Source organism: Haemorhous mexicanus, chromosome 16 (assembly GCF_027477595.1).
Source record: "Haemorhous mexicanus isolate bHaeMex1 chromosome 16, bHaeMex1.pri, whole genome shotgun sequence".
Lineage (NCBI taxonomy): Eukaryota > Metazoa > Chordata > Aves > Passeriformes > Fringillidae > Haemorhous > Haemorhous mexicanus.
Genome location: NC_082356.1, coordinates 14,632,889 through 14,653,555, shown reverse-complemented (window position 1 = coordinate 14,653,555; position 20,667 = coordinate 14,632,889). Strand labels below are relative to the sequence as shown.

General features: G+C 51.8%; 2 protein-coding genes across 2 annotated transcripts; one reads left to right on the top strand and one right to left on the bottom strand.

The window, feature by feature from the left end:
* Positions 1 to 3,389: 3,389 nt before the first annotated feature.
* LOC132334789 (zinc finger protein 239-like) lies at positions 3,390 to 4,460 on the top strand. The gene has a single exon (XM_059860931.1). It carries the CDS (start codon positions 3,401 to 3,403, stop codon positions 4,223 to 4,225), a length of 825 nt encoding a protein of 274 aa, XP_059716914.1. The 5' UTR covers positions 3,390 to 3,400; the 3' UTR covers positions 4,226 to 4,460.
* Positions 4,461 to 12,452: 7,992 nt separating this feature from the next.
* On the bottom strand, positions 12,453 to 16,785 carry LOC132334997 (serine/threonine-protein kinase pim-3-like). Its single transcript, XM_059861118.1, is given in 8 exon segments — positions 12,453 to 13,182; positions 13,185 to 13,268; positions 13,549 to 13,725; positions 13,956 to 14,325; positions 14,529 to 14,659; positions 14,785 to 15,212; positions 16,203 to 16,289; positions 16,715 to 16,785. Coding segments are annotated over 8 exon segments (1,698 nt in total). The 3' UTR covers positions 12,453 to 12,832.
* Between the last annotated feature and the right edge of the window lie 3,882 nt (positions 16,786 to 20,667).

Here is a 20,667-nt window from a genome sequence, read left to right as displayed (position 1 = left end):
GAGTCTGAGGGGATTTCATAGAGTTTGGGGGGATTGAGGGGTCTGAGGGGGGTTTGGGGTGAATTTTGAGGAGAACTGGGGGGGTCTGAGAATCCTGAGAAGGTTTTGGGGGTCTTGGGGAGGGTTTTGGGGTCCGGGATGGTCCCGGGCCAACCTAGGGGGGGCTCTGGGTGTCCTGGGGGAGATTTTGGGGTCCCGGGGGGTCCCAGGCCCACCCTGAACCGGGGTCTGGGGGTTTCAGGGGGAGGGGGCACAGCAGGGGTTCCCCCTTCAGGTTTTTGGGGGGTCTCCCATGGTGCCCCCTCCCCAAAAAGCTCCGAGGGCCCCCTGAAGTGGCTCCTGTTCCATCGGCCGGTGCCCCCTGATCCAGGATGGCCCCAGTGAGTCTGGGGGGATTTTGGGGCTTTTGGGGGGATTTTAGGAGGGGTTTTGGGGATTTGGTGGGGGTTTTTGAGGAGAATTACTGGGTTTTGGGGGGGGTGTTGCATGATTTGGGGGGGTTTTGTGGATTTGTGGGGTTTTGGATTTTGGGGGATTTTATTGTAGTTGTGGAGGGTTTCTTGGGGGGGTTTTATTGAAATTTTCGAGAGTGTTTTTAAATTTTGGTGGGTTCCACTGGTGTTTTGTGGGATTTGCGTATGTTCAGAGGGTTTTTTGGGGATTTTTTTGGGATTTTGGAGGTTTTTAGTGGCATTTTGGGGGGGCTTTGCAGGTATTCCCGGATGTGGGGAAGGGCTGAGAGGCACCAAAATCTCCTTAAAATCCCAAAAAGTCCCAATAAAACCCATGACACCCCAATTAACTCTCACAAAGTTCTGTTAGAACACCCTAGAATCCTGATAAATGCCCAGAACACCCACTGAAATTTCAACAAATCCCCAAAATCCTAATTAAACCCCACAAATCCTTGCAAAAATGTCTGCAAAACCATAAAAAAGTCCAACAAAATCCACCCCGAGACCCAAAGAAATCTTGGCAACACCCAAAAAAACCCACAAAAACCTCCCAAAATTCTAACAAAAAACTCCAAAAAATTCCTTAAAAAACCTGAACCTCCCAAGAATCCCACTAAATGCCTCAACAATTCCAATAAACCCCCCCCAAATCCCCCAATAATCCAAATAAACCGCCTCAAAATTCCAGAGAATCTCACAAAACCCTCACAAAATCCTAGTAAAACCCCCAAAAGTACAAAAAAACCTTAAAAGATTTCAATAAATCTTGAAACACCCCCCCCACAAGGCTGATAGAATCCCCCAAAGTCCAAACCCACCAAAATCCACAAACCCCCCAAAATCCCCAACACCCCCCAAACTCAGTGATTCTCTCCAAAACCCCCAATAATTGCCCTAAGCTCCCAACAAACTCCCCCAGCCCACTGGTATGAACCAGCTGTGCTCCACATGGTTCCAGTTCCTCTCTTTCACCCTCACTTTTGTTCCAGTCACTCCCAGTATCCCCAGTATGATCCCATTTGCTCCCAAGCATTCCCAGTCACCCTCAGTTTAGTGGGACTCACTGCCAGTATGATCCCAGTCACCTCCAGCATGATCCCAGTTGCTCCCAGTATAAGTCCAGCAGTATCCCATCACCTCCAGCATGAAGCCAGTCACTTCCAGTTACTCCCAGTTGCTCCTAGCATGATCCCAGTTGCTCACAGCTACTCCCAGTCACCCTCAGCATAATCTCAGTCATTCCTAGTGTATCCCATTTGCCCCTAACGTGGCCTCAATATCCCCCTGCAGGCTCCGGCTCGCTCCCAGTATGATCTCAGTATGATGTCCATACAAACCCAGTACAGCCCCAGTCACTCCCAGTATGATGTCCATACAAACCCGGTACCATCCCAGTCCAGCCCAGTCCCTGGCAGCGCTGCCACTGCTGGGATCCCCCAGCCCTGGGTGCGTTCCCCCCTCCCGGAGGTGCCGAGAGGAGCCCCAAGGGCTGGCAGTGCCCAGGCAGGGTCCCCAGCAAGGCCCAGTTTGGATGTGCAGCCCCCAGTTTTCCCAGTTTGCCTCTCCTTTGGCCTGGGCAGGGTTCCCCCCGCCCGCAGCAGCTGGGAGCAGCCGAGAGCCCCGCGCTGCCCATCCCGACTGTCCCGGCTCCATCCCCGCTCCTGCTGCGGGCTGCGAGGGCTGCAGGAACGGGGCACCGAGGGTGTCGCTGCTGCTGGGGGAGGAGGAGGAGGGAGGGAAGGGGAGGGATGGAGGGGGAGGAGGGGGGGGGGAGATGGAAGAGGAGGGATGAAGGCGGAGAGAGAGCAGTGATAGAAGCAGGGAAAGGAGGTGGGGTTAGGGAGGGCGAGGAGTAGGGATAGAAGGGGAGGGATGGAAGAGGAGAAGGAGATGGAGATAAGAGAGCTGAGGAGGACAAGGAGCGGGAATGGAAGGGGAGGAGCGGGAGGAAGAGGAGGGACAAAGGCGGATCAAGGCTGAGCAGACGGAACCATGTGCTTGAGCCCTGCCTGAATTCGCAGCCCCCACCTGTGGGTTCATCGCCCCCCCCATCGCACAGGTGAGCGGGGAGGGGGAGCTCAGCCCAGATATCCCGGGGGGATCCCTGGGTGGGGTTTTTTCGGGGGATGTTTGGAGAATGAAGAAGTCCAAGGCTGAGTGGAAAAGGCCCCTTGGGGGGACATCAGGGGGTGCCGGTGGTGGCTGCCGGCAGAGGCAGCCTGGAGGAGCAGAGCCCTGTGTCCCCCAGGAGCCCAAAGTGGGGAGCCCAGAAAGGGGGAGCACCACCATTGGCGGGACCCTCAAGAGCTGGAGAGGGGCAGGGGGGACTCCTTGGAGCCCCTGCAGCCCAGAGCAGAGAGTGAGGGGAGAAAGGACCCGGGAGTCCAAACAGCCCTGGCATCCCAAAATAGTGAGAGCGAAGAGGGGGGAGCTTTTGGGATTGCTGGAAGTGCCAGCAGCCTGGGCAGGGCGGGCAGTGAGGAGAAGGGGGACCCCCAATCCAAGTGTGACCCCCAGCAGCTGGGACGGGGGGAACCCTGAACACCAGAGGGACCAGGGACAGGGAACTCTTTGGAGGCTTTTTCAGGGCTGAATTTTGGTGTTTGGGAGGTTTTTATGGAGCCCAGGTGGCCTGTGACTTATAGAGATGGACTTGGGCAGAGGGACCTTCAAAATCCACGTGGTCATCCATTGTTTTACCCAAACCAGGATTTCCCATTGCAGCCCCTGGGAGGCTGTGAGGAAGAGGAAGGTGCCCCAGGACACTGAGGCAGGTGAGGAGGAAGTCAGTGCCCCTTTCCCCCTCTCTCCTGCTCCATCTCCCAGCCCAGCACGGCCCCCGGCTGCAGGACAGCCCTGGGGGGGGATCTCCTTCCCCTTGCCTGTGCCACGGAGGCAAATCCCATCCTGTTTTTGTCCCTCTTCCTCCAGAGCAGGAGCTGAGCATGGAGAGCAGGGAGGACAAATCCCTGTGTCAGAACCTGGTGGAAGAGGCCGTTTTGAGCGGCTCCACGGCGCAGGAACCCAACGGGGAGGAAAAGCCCCGGAGATCCCGCACGAGGAGGGGCTGCAAACGCAGATGGCAGGGATCTGAGGGGGAAAGAGCCAGCCTGGGCCGGGAAGGCGGCCAGAGATGGAGCCAGAGCTCGGAGCTGGTGCTGCATGAGCAGCTCCATGATGGGGAGAAGCCCCACACGTGTGAGGAGTGTGGGAAGAGCTTCAGGTGGAACTCTGAGCTGATCAGGCACCAGAGGACCCACACTGGGGAACGGCCCTACGAGTGTGATCAATGCAAGAAGAGGTTTCCGACCAGCTCCAATCTCCTCCAGCACCAGCGCACTCACACAGAGGAGAGGCCCTTCCGCTGCCCCGACTGCGGGCAGGGCTTCAGGCAGAATGTTCATCTTGTCATGCACCGACGCATCCATACTGGGGAGAGGCCCCACGAGTGTGGGGAATGTGGGAAGAGCTTCAGGCACAGCTCCAACCTGATCAGGCACCAGAGAACCCACACCGGGGAGAGGCCCTACGAGTGTTCTAAGTGTGGGAAGAGGTTTCAGAGCAACTCCCTTCTTCTCCAGCACTATCAGATTCACAGAGAGGAGAGGCCCTTCCAATGCCCTGATTGCGGGAAGGGATTCAAGCACAACTCCACCCTCATCACCCACCGGCGCATCCACACTGGGGAGAGGCCCTACGAGTGTCCCCAGTGTGGGAAGAGCTTCTCCAGGAGCTCTAACCTTACCCGACACCAACGGAGGCACCGGTGAGGGAAGCCCTGCAAGTGCCCCGAGTGCGGGAAGAGCTTCGTGTGCTGCTCCAGCTCCATCCCCCACTGGAGGAGCCACATTGGGCAGAGCCTTGGTCACCCACATTCCTGTGATCCATGTTGGGAACACACCTGGCTGCTTCTCCTTTTGGTCTGGCATTAATTTTCTTGTGCCTCATCTTCATCCCTTAAAAACACCATAAACATGGTTAAATAAATGAAATTGATCAAAGATATCTAAAGTCCCACCATTTCTCAGATGTTTGAGGAGGAATTTAGGATTTGGGGACACATTCTGTGTGGAGTGCCCCTGTAGCTAAAAGGCAGGAATTTGATCTCATCCTTCTTGTGTTGCTAACCACTCCTCCCCTGGCCCAAACCCAAACTCCACCCCTGGCATGCCCTATAAAAACCCCATGGCCCTGTCTTTGCCCTGTTTTTTGGGGTCAGAAATGGATTCTGGAGCTCTCTGAAACCAAGACCCGTCTCGTTTGTTCCCGGCACCGGCAGCTGCAGCCTCCCTGGACACCATGAACTCTGGAGAATGGGGGCAGCCAGTGAGGACAGGTCCTGGATTGCAAGATAAGTGTGTGTTGTGTTTGCCATCTGTCAGAGGTGGGGCAGTTATCTTCTGTGCATTGGGCAATTTATCTCTTCCAGAACCATTCCTCCCTCCAGGAGAGATCTGCTGTTAGTGGGCCATTAATTTACAGGAGAGTGAACGTGTTTTTCACAGGCAGCTTCACAGAAACTGGAAAATGTGGGGGTTCCCGGGAGGGGGCACCGCTGATCCAGAGCATCGAGGCGCTGCCTGCAATCGTCCATAACCACCCCTAGGGAGCCTCCAGGGCTTCACCCTCCATGAGCTGCAGCAGTCGTGTTGGGAAAGGTGACAAGAGCCCGTGGGATGGTCCTTGTTGCAGGCAGATTAGCCACTTGTAGCTCTTCAAAACTCTCACCCATGAAAAATGAAAAAACTTAAACCATTCCTAAATGTGAAAAACAAGTTCACCCTCCTGTGAAAATGTAAAAAGTTTAATAAAGGACAATGGGAGACCAGGACCATGGAGCAAAGGTTATTATGGCCGGGTGCATCTTGGCACTCAGCCAGGAGCACCCTGTTCCCTTCGGGGATCCCCCTGAAATCCCTTTTCCCTTACACCAGCCTGTTGCATATTCATAGACCCTCATGCATATCCATAAACTACTTTACATATTCCAGGAACTCTTCTACATGGCCCCTCCTTGGGTCTGCCTTTTCAGAGCATGTGTGTTTCTTGGCTGTGGTTTTGGCTCCTTCTCTTCATCACCTCCAGGTTTTGGGCCTTGGTCACTCTGCCTTCAGATGGGGAGTGCTGATAGTTGGCAGATCTGTGCAGGTGTCCTCATCCTGTGTGCACTGGATGTTATCCCATCCCAGCAGGAATTTTAACACAAGCAGCTCTTTCATGAAGCTTAATTAACAACAGAAATAAAACCTATATATTTATACCAAAGTTGCTTTAACATCACACATATAAAATCCATTTTAATATCTGTAAAAAACCAATATTAGAATATGTATCCATAACATTGCCCATATCATTCCTTACCCTTTTGTTCCCAAGAGTGCAGCAAGGAGTGAAAACTGCCAGCATGGCACGGGGTTGCTGCCATCTCTCTGTCACCCCGTGTCTCTCTCCCTTAAGAGCCTGAATGAGAGATGAGGGGCTCCAGGCAGCTCTCCAAAATGCAGTTTGTTGTATCCAAGATGTTACAGCAGTCCAGGGTCGTGGGTGACAGAGCCTGTGCCTCCAGCTGTCAGCTCCAGCTGCAGGCAGGCCTGGAGATCCTTTAGCTTTGGTTACAGTGCATTATATACTCTGCTTTGCTGAGCATCTTAACACAGAAGAAACAATCTATACCTTTACTTTTACCTATAGCCTATCATAACTCCTGTAATTACCATATTCATGTCACTATTCTCCAGTCACTAAAAGTTAGTACGTTAGTTTAAGCTAGAAGTTGTTTTTCAGTTTTCTCACAGTGGAAAATTCTGAGACCTTTTTTCTACTTGCAACTTTGCTGACTTGTTTGCCTGTGGAATCTTTTTGGTTGGTAAAAACATCTTCTTGTTTGAGGTGGGTTTATCCTTTGCTGTAAGCCATAAAAACCCCTTGTAAGTAGCACACCCTTTGCCTTAGTTACCCAGTAAGACTGGCTCAACAATTCTTCTATGTAAAAACTTGGTTCCATCTCTATTCCTTTTTCAGATTCTACATTCAAAAATCTTTCTGTCATGCACACATATCTGTTAAAGTTTCTTGTCGAACTTTCATCCTTCCCAACACTCTGTGCCACCCTGTCTCTCTTTTCCTGAGGGCAGAACAAGGGACAGAATCCATCCAGAGGTGACACGGGAGTGCTGCTGTCCTCTCTCCGTTCTGTGTCCTCCTTCCCCTCCCAGTCTTTCCATGTTCCCCCTACCCTGCCTGTCACTGCTGAGTCAGAAATGACACGGATAAATGAGTGACACACTCCATGCATCTTCAGAAGGCCAATAATCATCTTTATAAGGAAACCCATTTTTTTGTACTCGATCCCAATACAGGTGGACCTGATTGGTTATTTTATGTTTCACATGATTGGCTAATTAAGAAAACACCCCTTGGGGTAAACAATCCATGAGGAAAACAATTGTCACAAACACCACCTGCGAGGTTGTTCAGGATTCTTCATCTCCAGCTCCCTAATGTTTCCCAGACGGATCCATGGGAAATCTGACCTGGATTGTGTATCCACACCTACCCGGGAAGGTGACGGCCGTGCCGTCCCGGGCCCTCCCTCTAGAGATGGCACTTACCACGCTGTTTAAGGTTCCCCTTTTTCCTGCCCAAGTCCTTCTTTTCCTGTCCCCAACCTCCCCTTCCCCCCTGCTGTTGGAACCCAGGGCACAGGGAATGTCTCCCTGCCTGTCCTGAGAAGTCATGATCCCCAAGGACAGGACTGATCCCCAAGGACAGGACAGTGTTCTCTCTCCCCAAGAGAACACTGCTTTTAATATTTGTCCATGCAGAAAGCTTCCAGGACTTTGGGAAGAATTGGGATCTATGAGTGTGTGAAATAGAGATTAGTGTAGTTTATCACAGGGTGAAAAACTGAGAGCTTTGGGTTTTTAGTCTGAGGGTGGATAGAAGGGAGGATTTTGGGCATTGCCTGATCTCCTTCTTGTTCTTCATCTCCTCCATTTTCTGCCATGTTGGGAGCACAGGGTGATTGGTTGGAAAGAGCTGCAATGCAGATGCTGAGTGGTAAACAGAGAATTAGTTACTGGTAGAAAGGTAGAAATAAAATGTGTTCTAAGAGTTAATTGGGCAAAATCGTTTTAAAAGACCTTGAACCTGTGTGTCCTGTGACTTTTGGTGCCTTCTCTTTGTACGCTAAGTCTGGTATGCAGACGGCGTGCTGAACTTTTGGTAAGAGAAAAATAAACAACAGCCTGAAGACTGAAAAAAACCAAAGGTCCCGTTTGTTTCTCAATCCTGGCACAGAACTTTTTAGGGGTGTCCCCATCAGGGGATCCCCGGAGGAGGTTCACACCTCCATCCCTCCCTTCCTCCCTCCCTCCCTCCCTTCCTGTCCCGCTGCTCAGCCCCGCTCAAAGCCCTGCACCCTCACTGCTTCACAAAAGGACCCAAAATTAACCAAAATCCACCCAAAATTACCTCAGAACCCATCCTGAGGGGCTCTGGGTGAAATTTGAGGGGAGTTTTGAGGGATTTGAGCAGACTTTGGCTGGGTTTGAATCCTTCACTCGCTTGGGCATCCACAAGGTACTAAAACCACCCAAAATTTCCTCCAAATTAACCCAAAATCCACCAAAAATCGATCCCACAACCAGGCAGCTGGGGGGAAATTTTTGGGATTTTGAGATTTGGGGGAATTTTGGCTGGGTTTGAATCCTACACCAAATTTTGTTTCCAGGAGGTACCAAAACGACCCCAAATCAACCCAGAATTGACCCAAAATTACCTGAAATTAACCCAAAATTACTTCCAAATCCATCCTGAGAAGGTTTGGGGGTATTTGGAGGGATTTTAAGGGAGCATTTTTGTTGGGAATTGGTTACATGACAAAGGTGACGTAGACATGCTCTGGATAGCTGAGAATTGGAAAAGTACTGGCCCAGCTAATCTGAGGCCTTACACCTGCAAGGCCGCAGTGGCCTTGGGTATAGCTGTAGTCTGATAACAGGATGATGTAGCCGAGAGCAGAGCATGAGAAAAGGGAGATGTAAGTTGTAAGAATGAAGAAGTAAGAATAACCAATAGACTGCTTAGCTTACAGAATATGCATGAGCTTATTACATGTTGTGCTTAAATGTCTGATGCTCTAATCAATAAACGAAGCTTGCCGATTCTCACATTGAGATGACCCGAGCTTCCTGCACTGTGACAAATGGCGCCTCGAACAGAGACCCTAAAAGAGGGGGGAGGCGAAAGGGCTGGTGCTCCGCGCCTTGAACAAGGACCCTAGAGAGGGGGGTTGGCAAAAGAGCTGGTGGTCTCCGTGCCCCGAGTGACCCTACAGAGGAGTCTCAGCTTGAACCTGTTGGCCACGGTCCAGTGCAGTATCCGTGTCGGTCCCGAAGCAGCACGGGAGGCAAAGAGCTGGTACTCCGGCCCCGAGCGACCCTAGAGAAGAGTCTCGGCTGATGAACGCCGCCGACGTCTTGGAAGGGCTGCAACAGCGCTGACGTTTAAATTGAAAGGTATGAAAAGACAAGCAGCGTATGATTTTTTTTTTTTTTAATGCTTTTTAGAAAAGTGAAGACTATAAAGTATTAACCTGGGAAAAGAACTCCCAAGATTGCTTGCATATAGACTGCAAGCCGCAACGTAACCAAACAAGAGTTAAAGAGCCTGTTACAGCAAGCCAACAAACAGTAAGATCTTTATTAATTGGACGTGAGACTAACTTTACAACTTAGTAAGCAGCGGCGCGGTAAAAGTAACATCTAGCTCCCCCGCTGGGAGCAGAAACTGCTGCGGCCACTTTGTGCTTTTTTTTTTTTCTGCATCGCAGCCGGCAATTGCATTCACAGCGGTGCCGGCGGGAGTCGACCCTGTATTACCCGTGCTGACCCCTCCCGTGGCCGCCTCCCCAGCAGAGCCCGTGAGAGCTCCGGCCGCGGCTGTCCTGCCATCTCCCGTGTTGGCTCCACCAGCAGCTGTCTGCGCCTGCACTGCAGCTTTCGGCACCCGGAAAGGACGCGGCTGCCGTCCCCAACCCGGCAAGAGATGCATTTCCTTCAGCTTTGCAGCCCCCACCGACTCACGCGGCGACCCCGCCTTCGCCTGCCGCGCCGGTGAAGAAGATTGGAGTCGACAATAGCGACCACCAAGCGGAACCGTCTTCAGAGCCACCCCTCTGCCCCCAACAGTAGCTGCCAGCGCCTGCAATCAGCCGAGATTCCCTCCCGAACTTTTCGAACTGTCCCGAGACTGCCCCTGCGGGGGCAGCTGAGACGGGGGGGAAGACGAGGAGGAGTGGGGGGACGCCATCCTGCCCCTGCGGTGCCGCAAGGGCCTGTGTAAAAACTCAGCGTTTTTTGCAAGCCGATTCGAGTCTAGTTTAGAAGTTGCCGTTAAAGTTTAAAATGCTTAAATTCCCCTGCTTGCCCCAGCGGCCTAGAGAAAGTAACTCCTAAAAGTTCTGCCTCTGTTCCCCAGCCCGGGTGGGGGGGGGGGGGGGGGTGAGAGTAGTACCAAAGAGCTGTAAATTAACCCTGTGAGTACACCAAAGAGAACTGCATAACTGTAAAAAATCTAAAAGCATGTGCTATATAGACCTTTTTAACCAGTCGCAGTCTATTTACTCCCAGCTCTCTGAGTTGCAGAGGTTAACTAGAAACTTACAAGTAGAATTAAGCTTTAGTGTTGATAAATAGCTCAAAACTTTAGGCCTAAGATTATAGCTTTGTTTTATTCTTAAAGCTAATATTATAATAAGTATTATAGCTTTGTTAATATTATTAGTTTTGCTTTGTTTTTGCATGTGCTGATAAAAAATAGTATAAAAAATAATATTTATTGCATTTAATCAAACATTGCTTGTGCAAAAAGAAAACAGGGGAATTGTTGGGAATTGGTTACATGACAAAGGTGACGTAGACATGCTCTGGATAGCTGAGAATTGGAAAAGTACTGGCCCAGCTAATCTGAGGCCTTACACCTGCAAGGCCACAGTGGCCTTGGGTATAGCTGTAGTCTGATAACAAGATGATGTAGCCGAGAGCAGAGCATGAGAAAAGGGAGATGTAAGTTGTAAAGAATGAAGAAGTAAGAATAACCAATAGACTGCTTAGCTTACAGAATATGCATGAGCTTATTACATGTTGTGCTTAAATGTCTGATGCTCTAATCAATAAACAAAGCTTGCCGATTCTCACATTGAGGTGTCACCGAGCCTCCCTCACTGTGACACATAACCAAAACTGCTCAATCAGGGTACGGGGAGGGCTTCCCACCCTGCCTGACGTGCAAAAGGCAAAAGGATCCAAACACAACTTATGTACTGTGGGCTAATACATATTCATCAATATTTTCCTGTAAATCTCCTCCTTTTTCTGATTCTTGAAATCGACATCACCACACTCACAGCGCATGCTCCCACTGTGGCTAAGGGGGCTTCTGGCTCTCTGGGACTCTCCTTTGAGGAAGGCCGACAGTCTTCCTCACTGTCCTCTGAATAACCTGGCAGGCTGTGCCTGTGCCCCAAGTCCTGTGTTATGTAAGTAAGCACTATGCTCCAATTAAACCTTATTATTTTATAGATAAGAACACTCTTTTAGACTCCCTGTCTGGAATCGTCCCAACGTTATTCATGTCATGGCCGATCCTGTCCTGGGAGTTGTCTTAACTTCGTCTTGATGCCAATTCTGACTTGGGAGTCTTCCTAACTTTTGTTCATCAAGGCCAATTCAAATCTCCTGTATCCTGTTTCCTACATGTATCATCTACAAAGAAGCCCATCTGCTTCATACTATGAATCACATATACCTTTCCCATTTTCTTCCCAAAATATTGATATAATTACAATTTTGTTAGCACAAACCACATCCATTTATCAGAATTTCCCCCATCTTCTCTTTGGATAATATTAATTCATGTTTTTATTAAAGACTGAATTTTGGTATCTTCTACATCCCACAAATCCAGGTTTTCACACTCCCTCATTTCTCTTTTTGATCAAATTTGATACATGGTATTTTACCTATGCAGGAAATAAAACATGGTATAGACCACAATAGAGTCCAGCTGGTATAAACCACCAGATTTTGTTAGCACAAATCATATCTATTTATCACAACAGGCCAAAAGCTTGGAAAAGGATGAAAGAAATGCTCCGATGACGATGATAACAAAACAAAAAAAACCAAAATAATTTATCTTTGACAGCAAATGAACACCGGCCGCCCTCCAGCCCCCCGAGCCTGGCAGGCCAAGCGGTGCCATTCCCATGGCATGAGGTGCTGGCAGCCTGCGGAGAGAAACCAGAGAGCCACGGTCAGTCGCAGCAGGCTCCTGTCCCCCTGTCCCACCATGGCCTGTGCCCGGGCCAGGCTGCTGGCTGTGCTCAGAGCCCAAACCTCCAGTCCTAGTCTCTGTTTTAGAGAAGGCGTGGCAGGCCACGTTCCACCTCCTCCCCCTAATCACGGCACAGCAACTCCTCAGCAGCTGCAAGAGCGGGATGCCCGTGTGCCCACTGCCGCCTGCCCGGAGCCCTTCTGCCAGCTGAGCTGTGGAGCCGGGTGCCCACCTCTGGAGAGCTGCTGCCAGGAGAGGAGCCGATCCTGCACCAGGTCCTCGTCCTTCTGAAAGGGGCTGTCCCTGCAGACCGTGGCCCCTGGGGTAGTGCTGCCACTGGACGTGCTCCACAGACGCTGCAGGCGCTTCCCCGTCTGGTCCGGGCACCAGGTGTAATCCTCCTGGGAAAAACAGAGAACAATTGCATGGAAGTCAATTCAAAACAAGGCCTGGAAACAAGAAAAAGCACAAAGCCTGTCACCGTTTCACAGGCCTGAGGAGGGTCTGACCACTCCATGCAAGAATTAAACCTGCCCAAGGGTGGGGAAAATCCCCACCTTTCGCACGTGTAAAGGCGCCCCTTCCTCAAGGGCCTGCAAAGCAGACCAGCTGGGGCACGGCTTCAAAACCTGTCCCCCCCCCACCCCCCACCACCCCCCATCCACATGGATGGATGCTTTTGTCAGGCTGGCTGCCCCCGCCTCACCACCTGCCAGGCTGGCTGGCAGAAGCTGTCAGCAAGGCCAACAGCCGGCTCCCCTTCCACAACATCCGTCCGCTGTCCTGCCAAAAAGCAGCTCAGGGGCTGGCAGAAAAATTAATATTCCCCAGCGCCGCCGAGCAGGGAACCTCTGGCACGTGGCCAGGCCGAGCCCTGCCCTGCCTGGAAGCACCAGCATCCCCCCACCCCTGTGCCGGCTGGGGACTCATCTTGATTTCATCGGAGCGCAGAGCGTGTCCTCCAGGTAGGGGCCGCAGCCAAAGCCCATTGGCTCTGCCCTGCCAGCAGCTTGCTCCAGGATGGTGTTCCCAGCTCCACGTCATCCTCCAGAAGAACACACCGGCTGTGCCTCGGCTTGTGGTGACACCAGAATGCCATTGAGATGCAGGGGAATGTTTCCCCTGTCCCAGTCCATGGCACCTTCACTGCACTGCCACCACTTCTCCAATAGGATGGGGAGCTCAGAGCTGTTCCCTCCACAGCTCGCCGGGGACCAGCGGAAGCATCTCCTCGGCTGCGCTCTCTCCTCCGCGCCGCAGCCGCAGGGAAACGCTCTGGGCTTTTCTTCCAGCGCCACGGGACGCGTGCTGCTGGTACTTGCTGGGCTCCTGGATCCTACTGTGCACAGGGATGCATCTCTGCTGTCTCCTAGGCCAGACAGGGCTCCTGCAGCCAAGAATGCTCAAAAACGTCCTCCAGTGATGGTCTGTCGGTGGGGTCCATGCATAAACACCACCTGATGAGGTGCTGGCACTCTGCAGAGAAAAAACAGAAACCGTCGCTCAGCGGGAAAAGGCTCCTGTCCATGCTCTCCCACATTCCATAGTGCTCAGGCCACACCAGGAGTGCTGCAGCCAAAAGCTTCCCATCGATCCTCTCTTGTGGAGGACACCAGCACAGAGGCACAGGTGCCACCTCCTCCAGCTAAGCCCAGGAGATCCACCTCCTCACCAGCTGCAAGAGCAGGACGCTTCTGTGCCAGCTGCCCCTCCCAACCCCGTTCTTACCCCTCGTGCCTTGAGGGTGCATCCCCACCTTGAGACACCCGGGCGGGGAAGCAAAGCTGGCCCCGGATGATGTCCTCATTGGTGTGGAAAGGAAGGTGCCCGCAGACCAGCTCATAGAGCAGGATGCCCAAGGACCAGATGGTGGCTGGCTGGCCATGGTAGCAGCCAAAGAGGATCCACTCCGGTGGGCTGCACTCCGGTGTTCCTATGGGACACGGGCGCAGCTCATCAGGCATATCCTGCTCCCTCCCTTCCTCCTTCCCTCCCTCCCAGCCAGCTCCCGTCCCACAACAGCCAGCCCCTGCCCTGCCAAAAAGCAACTTGGCTGCAGCTGGCAGAAGAAGAATTCCCCCTCCTTCCTTCCCTCCCTCTTCCCCCTCTACCAGCAAAGGGGGGAACCTCCACTGCCTGGCTGGGCCCTGGCTTTGGGCTCACCTGACATCTGGGTGTAGAACGTGTCCTGGAGGATCGTGCCGCACCCGAAGTCGATGAGCTTCGTCTCGCCTGTGGCCAGGTCCACGAGGACGTTCTCGGCCTTGATGTCGCGGTGCAGGACGCCGCGGCTGCTGCAGTGCCGCACGGCCTCCAGCACCTGGCGGAACAGCCCCCGCGCCACGGGCTCCGTCAGGAAGCGCCGCTCGTGCAGGAAGTACCAGAGGTCCTGACAGCGCTCCGGACGCTCCATGACCAGCGCGAAGCCCTCGGGCACCTCGAACCAGTCCAGGAGCCGCACGACGCCGCGGAAGCCAGGCCACGACACCATCCACAGCAGCGCCAGCTCCAGGGGCACAAGGGCGCCGTTCTGCTGCGGGGGCACCGCGATGCTGTCAGCGGGGCCGATGCTGCGCCGCGCCTCGGGCACCCCCTGCCCGACCCTGCCACTGCTCGCCACCCCGCTCACCCCACGCTTGCTCCCCTCGCAGTGTTCCGGCTGCCGCCCTGCCGGGCCTCGCCTTCGCCCCGCCCGGCACGCCCCGCCGGCTCCTCCCGCTGGCCCCGCTCACTCACCAGCCGCGCCCACTCCGAGATGCGGTCCCGGGACACTCGCTTGATGGCCACCTGCGAGCCAAGGCGAGCGGCGGGCTGAGCTCCTCGGCCGCCGCCCGCCGCCCGCCGCCCCCCTCCGACCGGCCCCGTCTCTTACCGGGGCGCCGTCGGCGAGCCGGGTCCCGGAGTAAACGCTGCCGAAGCCGCCGCAGCCCAGCAGCGGGCCCTCCCTGTAGAGCTGCTCTAGGGGAGGCTTCTCCGCCCGTGCGGGCAGCACCGCGCTCCCGCTCTTCTGCTCGGGGCACCCGCCCGCCCGGCGCGCTGCTGCTTGCCCAGCCGCCCCGGGCTGCGGCGGCTCGGGGCGGGCGGCCGAGCTGGCGAGAGGCGGAGCTCGGAGCGGGGAAGCTGCCGGCGACGCTGTCGGCCACGGGGCGGGAGCCGAGCGGCAGCGGGGCGGCAGCGGGCGGAACCGCGGCAGGGGCTTCTTTCGGGGCCGGGGCCTCGGCCGCGGCTGGGCCAGAGCCCGCGCCAGGCGGAGCCAAAAGACCGTGCTGCTCCGCCAGCACCAGAGCGAGCAGCTCTTCCAGCGGCGCCACAGCCAGTACGGAGAGAGCCCGGCGGAGGCGGAACCACGGCGGGCCGGGCAGGGGCGGGCACGGGGCGGCCCCGCCGAGGGGCGCCTTGCGGGACGTGGCATGAGCCGGCCTGGGAGAGGCGGAACACGGACGGCACGGGACGGGACGGCATGGGGAGCAAGTGGAAAGTCGAGCGGAAAACCGATCGAGAGAAGCGCTGCTGCCGCTGCTGCTGCTGCTGCTGCTGCTGCTGCTGCTGCTGCTGCTGCTGCTGCTGCTGCGGAGCCGCCGGAGCTCGCGGCCGTTCCTCCATTGCCACCGCGAACCCAACGGAGGAGCTGCCGCGCGCCCCAAGGAACGAAAGAGAGAAACAAACAAATCACACCCCAAAGTCATTCCTATTAGAGAAGTAACCAAAGAAAACAATGTAGCAATAAAGAAGAGTGTTGGCTTGTGGCTTCTTTCTTCTTTGTGTGAGGCGAAGCATTTGATGGGGAAGAATTGCCTCTTTGACAATTTTGCGCAAGTGGAGAGGAGCAGAGCATTAAATTTTCTAGTAGAAAAGGGAAATCATGTCGCTAATGTCATCTCTTTTCATCCTCTGTTGACGCAGATGCAGGCTGCCAAAATACATAGTCTGCAGTGTGGAGCTTGGGGCCAAGTTTCTTTTCCTGCCAGAGGATGAGTAGGGGAAGTATCCCAGAGTCATGGAGTTGTGGCATGCTTTGGCTTGGAAGGGATCTAAAAGATCCCATGGCTGCTGGGAACCCCCCTGCTGTGGCTGGGGACCCCTTGCACCAGACCGGCTTGTCTAGAGCTCCATGCAGCCTGGCCTTGAACACTGTCAGGGATGGGACATGCACACCTTCTCTGGGCAGCCTGTTCCAGGAGAGTCTTTTTTCTGAATCCCTTACCTAAACCTAATCTCTCTACATTTGGATCCATTCTCCCTTGTCCTGTCCTTGCCTGCCCTCATACAAAGTCCCAGTCCAGCTTTCTTGTAGGTTGCCCTCAGGTACTGGAAGAGCACAGTTAGATCAAGGCCCAGTCTCTTTCCCAGGCTGAAGAAGCCGAGCTGTGTCAGCCTTTCCTTGCAGGAGAGGAGCTGCAGCCCTCGCACCATCTCGCTGTCCCTCCTGGGCCCTGCTGCAGCGTGTCCACGTCCTTGCCGTCCGTGCCGGGGAGCCCGGCAGAGCCGGATGCAGCACTGCAGGTGCAGGGTCAGCGGCGGGGAGGAGACACGGCCCTGGCAGCAGCTCTGGGAGCAGCGATTGGCGATGGGCTGCCTGCCCTGCAGAGAGCCGGGGCCCTTGTGCCTGCCCTTGTGCCCAGGGCACCTTTCCCTGCCGCTCGCCCGCCCGCTCGGGGGAAATGCGCCCTGTGCTGCCCCTCAGTGCCGCCCCTCGCCGCTGCCCCGGGGACTGCCCGGTGCCAGCTGGAGGGCCCCAGGCCTCGGCCTCACCCTGCTCAGCCCAAGGCCCTGGAAAAGCAGATTCAAACACCCACCCAGAAAGTGCCCGAGGATTCCAAGGTCAGTATTTTGTCACCAGCACAGCTTTGCCATCAGAGTCTGGATGGGATTAGAAAATCACCAGGAGAAAAGAGCATGAACAAGTTCTGCCTTGGCACTACCTCAAGGTGTGGGGGTACCAGTCGTCAGTTTCACTGGCTCTGGATTGAAGGGACTTGAGACAGTAATTCATCTTTGGACTCAAGTGTTTATTATTTCTTATCAGTAAAACAGTCTCATTAATGTGAGTTCAGCAGCTTTTCATTAGAAGGCACAAAATGGCTAACAATCTCTTGTTCCAAGGTCTTTTAAGACTAAACTATCCAATTAAGAACTGACACCTAGATTATTTTCCCTTTTAACCCAGTAGCTGATCCCAAAGAGCTTGCAATGTGGAATTTCTGCCCAATTAGAAAAAGCCACCCAAACCTATGAAGAAGAAGGAAGAAGAAGCATGAAGAAGAAACCCAGGATGACAACCTGTGCCATCCGTCTTGCTTCCATCCACAACATACTAAAAATCCCAAAACCTAAATTTCTCAGAATCAGAGTAGACCAAGGCCCAAAACCTGGAGGTGATAAGAATGGATTACAACTACAACCAAGGAATCTGCATGCTCTAAAAAGGCAGACCCAAGGAAGAGCCATGCGAAACAGTTCTTGAAACATGTAAACTGCTTTGGGGAAAAGTTTGCTATGCATGAGGGGCCATGAATATTCAACAGGCTGATGTAATGGAAAAGGTATTTCAGGGGGATCCCCGAAGGTAACAGGGTGCTCCTGGCTGAGTGCCAACATGCACCGACCGTAATAACTTTTACTCCATGGTCCTGGTCTCCCATTGTCCTTTATTAAACTTTTTACATTTTCACAGGAGAGTGAACGTGTTTTTCACATTTAGGAATGGTTTAAGTTTTTTCACTTTTCACGGGAGGGAGTCTTGAAGAGCTACAAGTGGCTAATCTGCCTGCAACAAGGACCATTCCACGGGCTCTTGCCAACTTTCCCAACACGTCTGCTGCAGCTCATGGAGGGTGAAGCCCTGGAGGCTCCTTAGAGGTGGTTATGGACAATTGCAGGCAGCGCCTCGATGCCCTGGATCAGTGGTGCCCCATCCTGGGAACCCCCACGTTTTCCAAATAGGCATCATCTCCTTCAGGGTGCTTCCTTAAGAATCTGAGCTGTACATTGATGACAGAGGTTACAATCTAAACCATTCCCATCAGTCAGTAATATAATTCAGGTGTTAAGATGTTGGAATGTTGGAGGACAGAAGACAGATGATGGACTTTGGACCTGGTTAACATAAGAGATTTGATACCAGGATGCCTTGGCAAAAGCAAACAGAACTTTGAAAATTACACCTAGATTGCAAGAAGATTGAGTCAGATGGGTTTACTGGAAAAAGAAAATCCCATTAAACTCTGCAAGCAAGGGATGTTGTTTTATGCATAAGTTTGTGTAGGTAATTGTAACCTAATCATTGTAGTACACATTACTAGTCTCCCTAAAATAGTATATAAGTGCTTGTATCCCACAATAAAATCGGATTCTGATCCCCGAGTCAGTCTCCCAATCTCTCTCCATCGCCAACACTTCCCTAATAAAGAACTGTTATTCCTGCTCCCATAGTTTTACCTGAGAGCCCCCCTTAATTTAAATTTATAACAATTCTGAAGGAAGGGGTTTGCATTTTTCCATTTCAAGAAAGGCTCCTGCCTTCCTTAGCAAACACCTGTCTTTCCAAACCAAGACACAGGAGCCACCTGTATTATACATGGAAATACTTCACACAAAAAACCAAGAGCCTCAAAAAGGCAAAACAGCTTGGTAATTTGTACAAAGTAACTCTGATCAGAAATAAAATGTCTTAATAGATCGGTCTGAAGATGACATTCACAATTTTACAGTGACATTGTGCACTGTACTGTAGCAGTGGACAGTCACTGGACATAGCCAGTAGGATAACTGGATATGCTTTTCAAACTTATTCTTAGTATTCATTGAATTATTCATTGAATTCTCATCCTTCGGTACACTTCAGCTCTGCTGAAAACTTCAGAGACATTTTTTCACAAGCTTCTAACAAGTTACTCTGGATCCATAATTCCTGAGACCAAATGGAATCCAAATGCCAAGTGGGATTACTCTTTTCAAAGCCTGGAGTCACACAGAATGAAGCAGCACTTAAATCATCCTGTGCATCCCATACACATAACAGTCCAGTCACTGACCATCTGCAATAATTTTTTACTTTTGCTACAAATTACTTTCAAGAATAAGCTACAAATAATATCTTGATCCGGTTTAAATTTAGGGACAGCACTGCAATTGCCCAAAAAAATACTAAGGGTACCTAGTGCTGTTGCAGTAATACAAGAGAACTGTAAGTGTGTATTTCTAGTTGTTATTCATATTAGGTAAAAATGCCTCAGCTCAGCTTTGCAAAGTAAGAAACAAAACATGGAAAGTTGAAATGATGGAGTTGGGACAGTGCAGCCCATCTGCTTTTTGTGAGAGATGCTCTTAAGCAGTGGCAGTTTTAATGCACTTGTCTCCTGTAATTTTGCTCCTTGTGATCTACTGTCCACCTCAGCAACTTTTTCTGCTCTTTTTTTTCCTTTATTTTTTCAGCTGAGTACCAAAAGGAAAAGACAGAACTGCAATGTAACTACCAAAATAATAGATTTTTTTCAAACTAAAAAATACTCACAGCTTTTAGAAAACACATCAGAAGTGTTGGAAAGTATAAGCAATACAAGGTATTGAACAGTATTTTTACATTATACTACATCAGCCAAACAAATGGATAGTAGGGCTTGAGGATCAAGGATATCATTGAAGTTTTGTTAAAAGGGCTTCTTTTGGTCTCTGTGTGGTAACTGTCATCACCCTGATGTAAATACTTCACAATCTATTTACATTTTCCTAAGTTGTAATATTTTGCATCATTGATCAGCTATGGTTTTTTAGATTTCTCTTGTACCCATCATTGAATTATCTGAGCACAATCTCCAAATAAGACAAATGGCAAAGTAGCAAAGGTCTGCAATAACTGAGCGGCCAACAGGATTAGCCACACTGGCATCTCTTGGCTTTGCCAAATCCTCTGTGTGTGCTTTCGTTTCTTTTCCTCTTTGGTTTAAAATGCAACACATTATCATTATTTCTGATGTCTCACCTCTGAAAGAAAAACATAGATATCCTTGTTAGCAGTGTCTTATTGGCCAAGAAATCCTTAAAAGCTCTTGTAACTAGAAGTCTTGCGTCCTAGTGAGCCGTGCAGTGGAGATGGGAGCCAAACTCACCCTTCCTGTCTATGCAGAAGATAAGGAAAAGAAATGGCATCATCTAAAAAACTCAGAGGTCCGCTCTCTAGCTCCTTCCTAACTCCTTCAAATCTCCCAAAGTGTGAATTAGTGACAAACAGATGACAAGGACTCGTAATGCTGGCTCTTTGACTCCAAAGCAGCTGCTTTAGAATCTTTCACATAACCCTGTGTAGTTATGTGCCAGAAATGTATCATTTGAAGAAACTTTCCCCACTGACTTGAATGGGGGTTTGTTTGAAAGGTGTTTGAGGAGAAAGCCTCCCAGCAGAGGTCTGGCCTTTGGCCTAGCTGTGTCCCTGCTGATTGTGAAGTGTGCCATCAGCTGCAGGGCTTTCTGGGCTGAAGATAGCATCAAGTCACTTGAACTTGCTCCTTTTGGCCTATAAAAGCTGGACCCACTTTCGGGGCAAATTTGGAGATGTCATCTATGGGTGGATGGAGCACCTAGGATTTTCCAAATTGCTGGGAATGGTTCTCCAGGTCCCCGGTGTAAAACGGGGCTCCCCAGCAAAATGAGAAACAATTGTCTTGGTTTGAAAAGAGAGGTGTCTGCTAAGGAAGGCAGAAGCCATCTCTGAAATGGAAAATGTAAATCCCCTCCCTTCAAATGAATAAAATTTAGAAATTAAAATGCTCTCAGGTAAAGCTATGGGAATAGGACCGAGCCCTCAGAGCAGGGCAGCGTTTGCTGATGGTCTGAGCCCTTCCTAAAGATCCTGTCGGGCTGTCTTAGACCCCTGGGG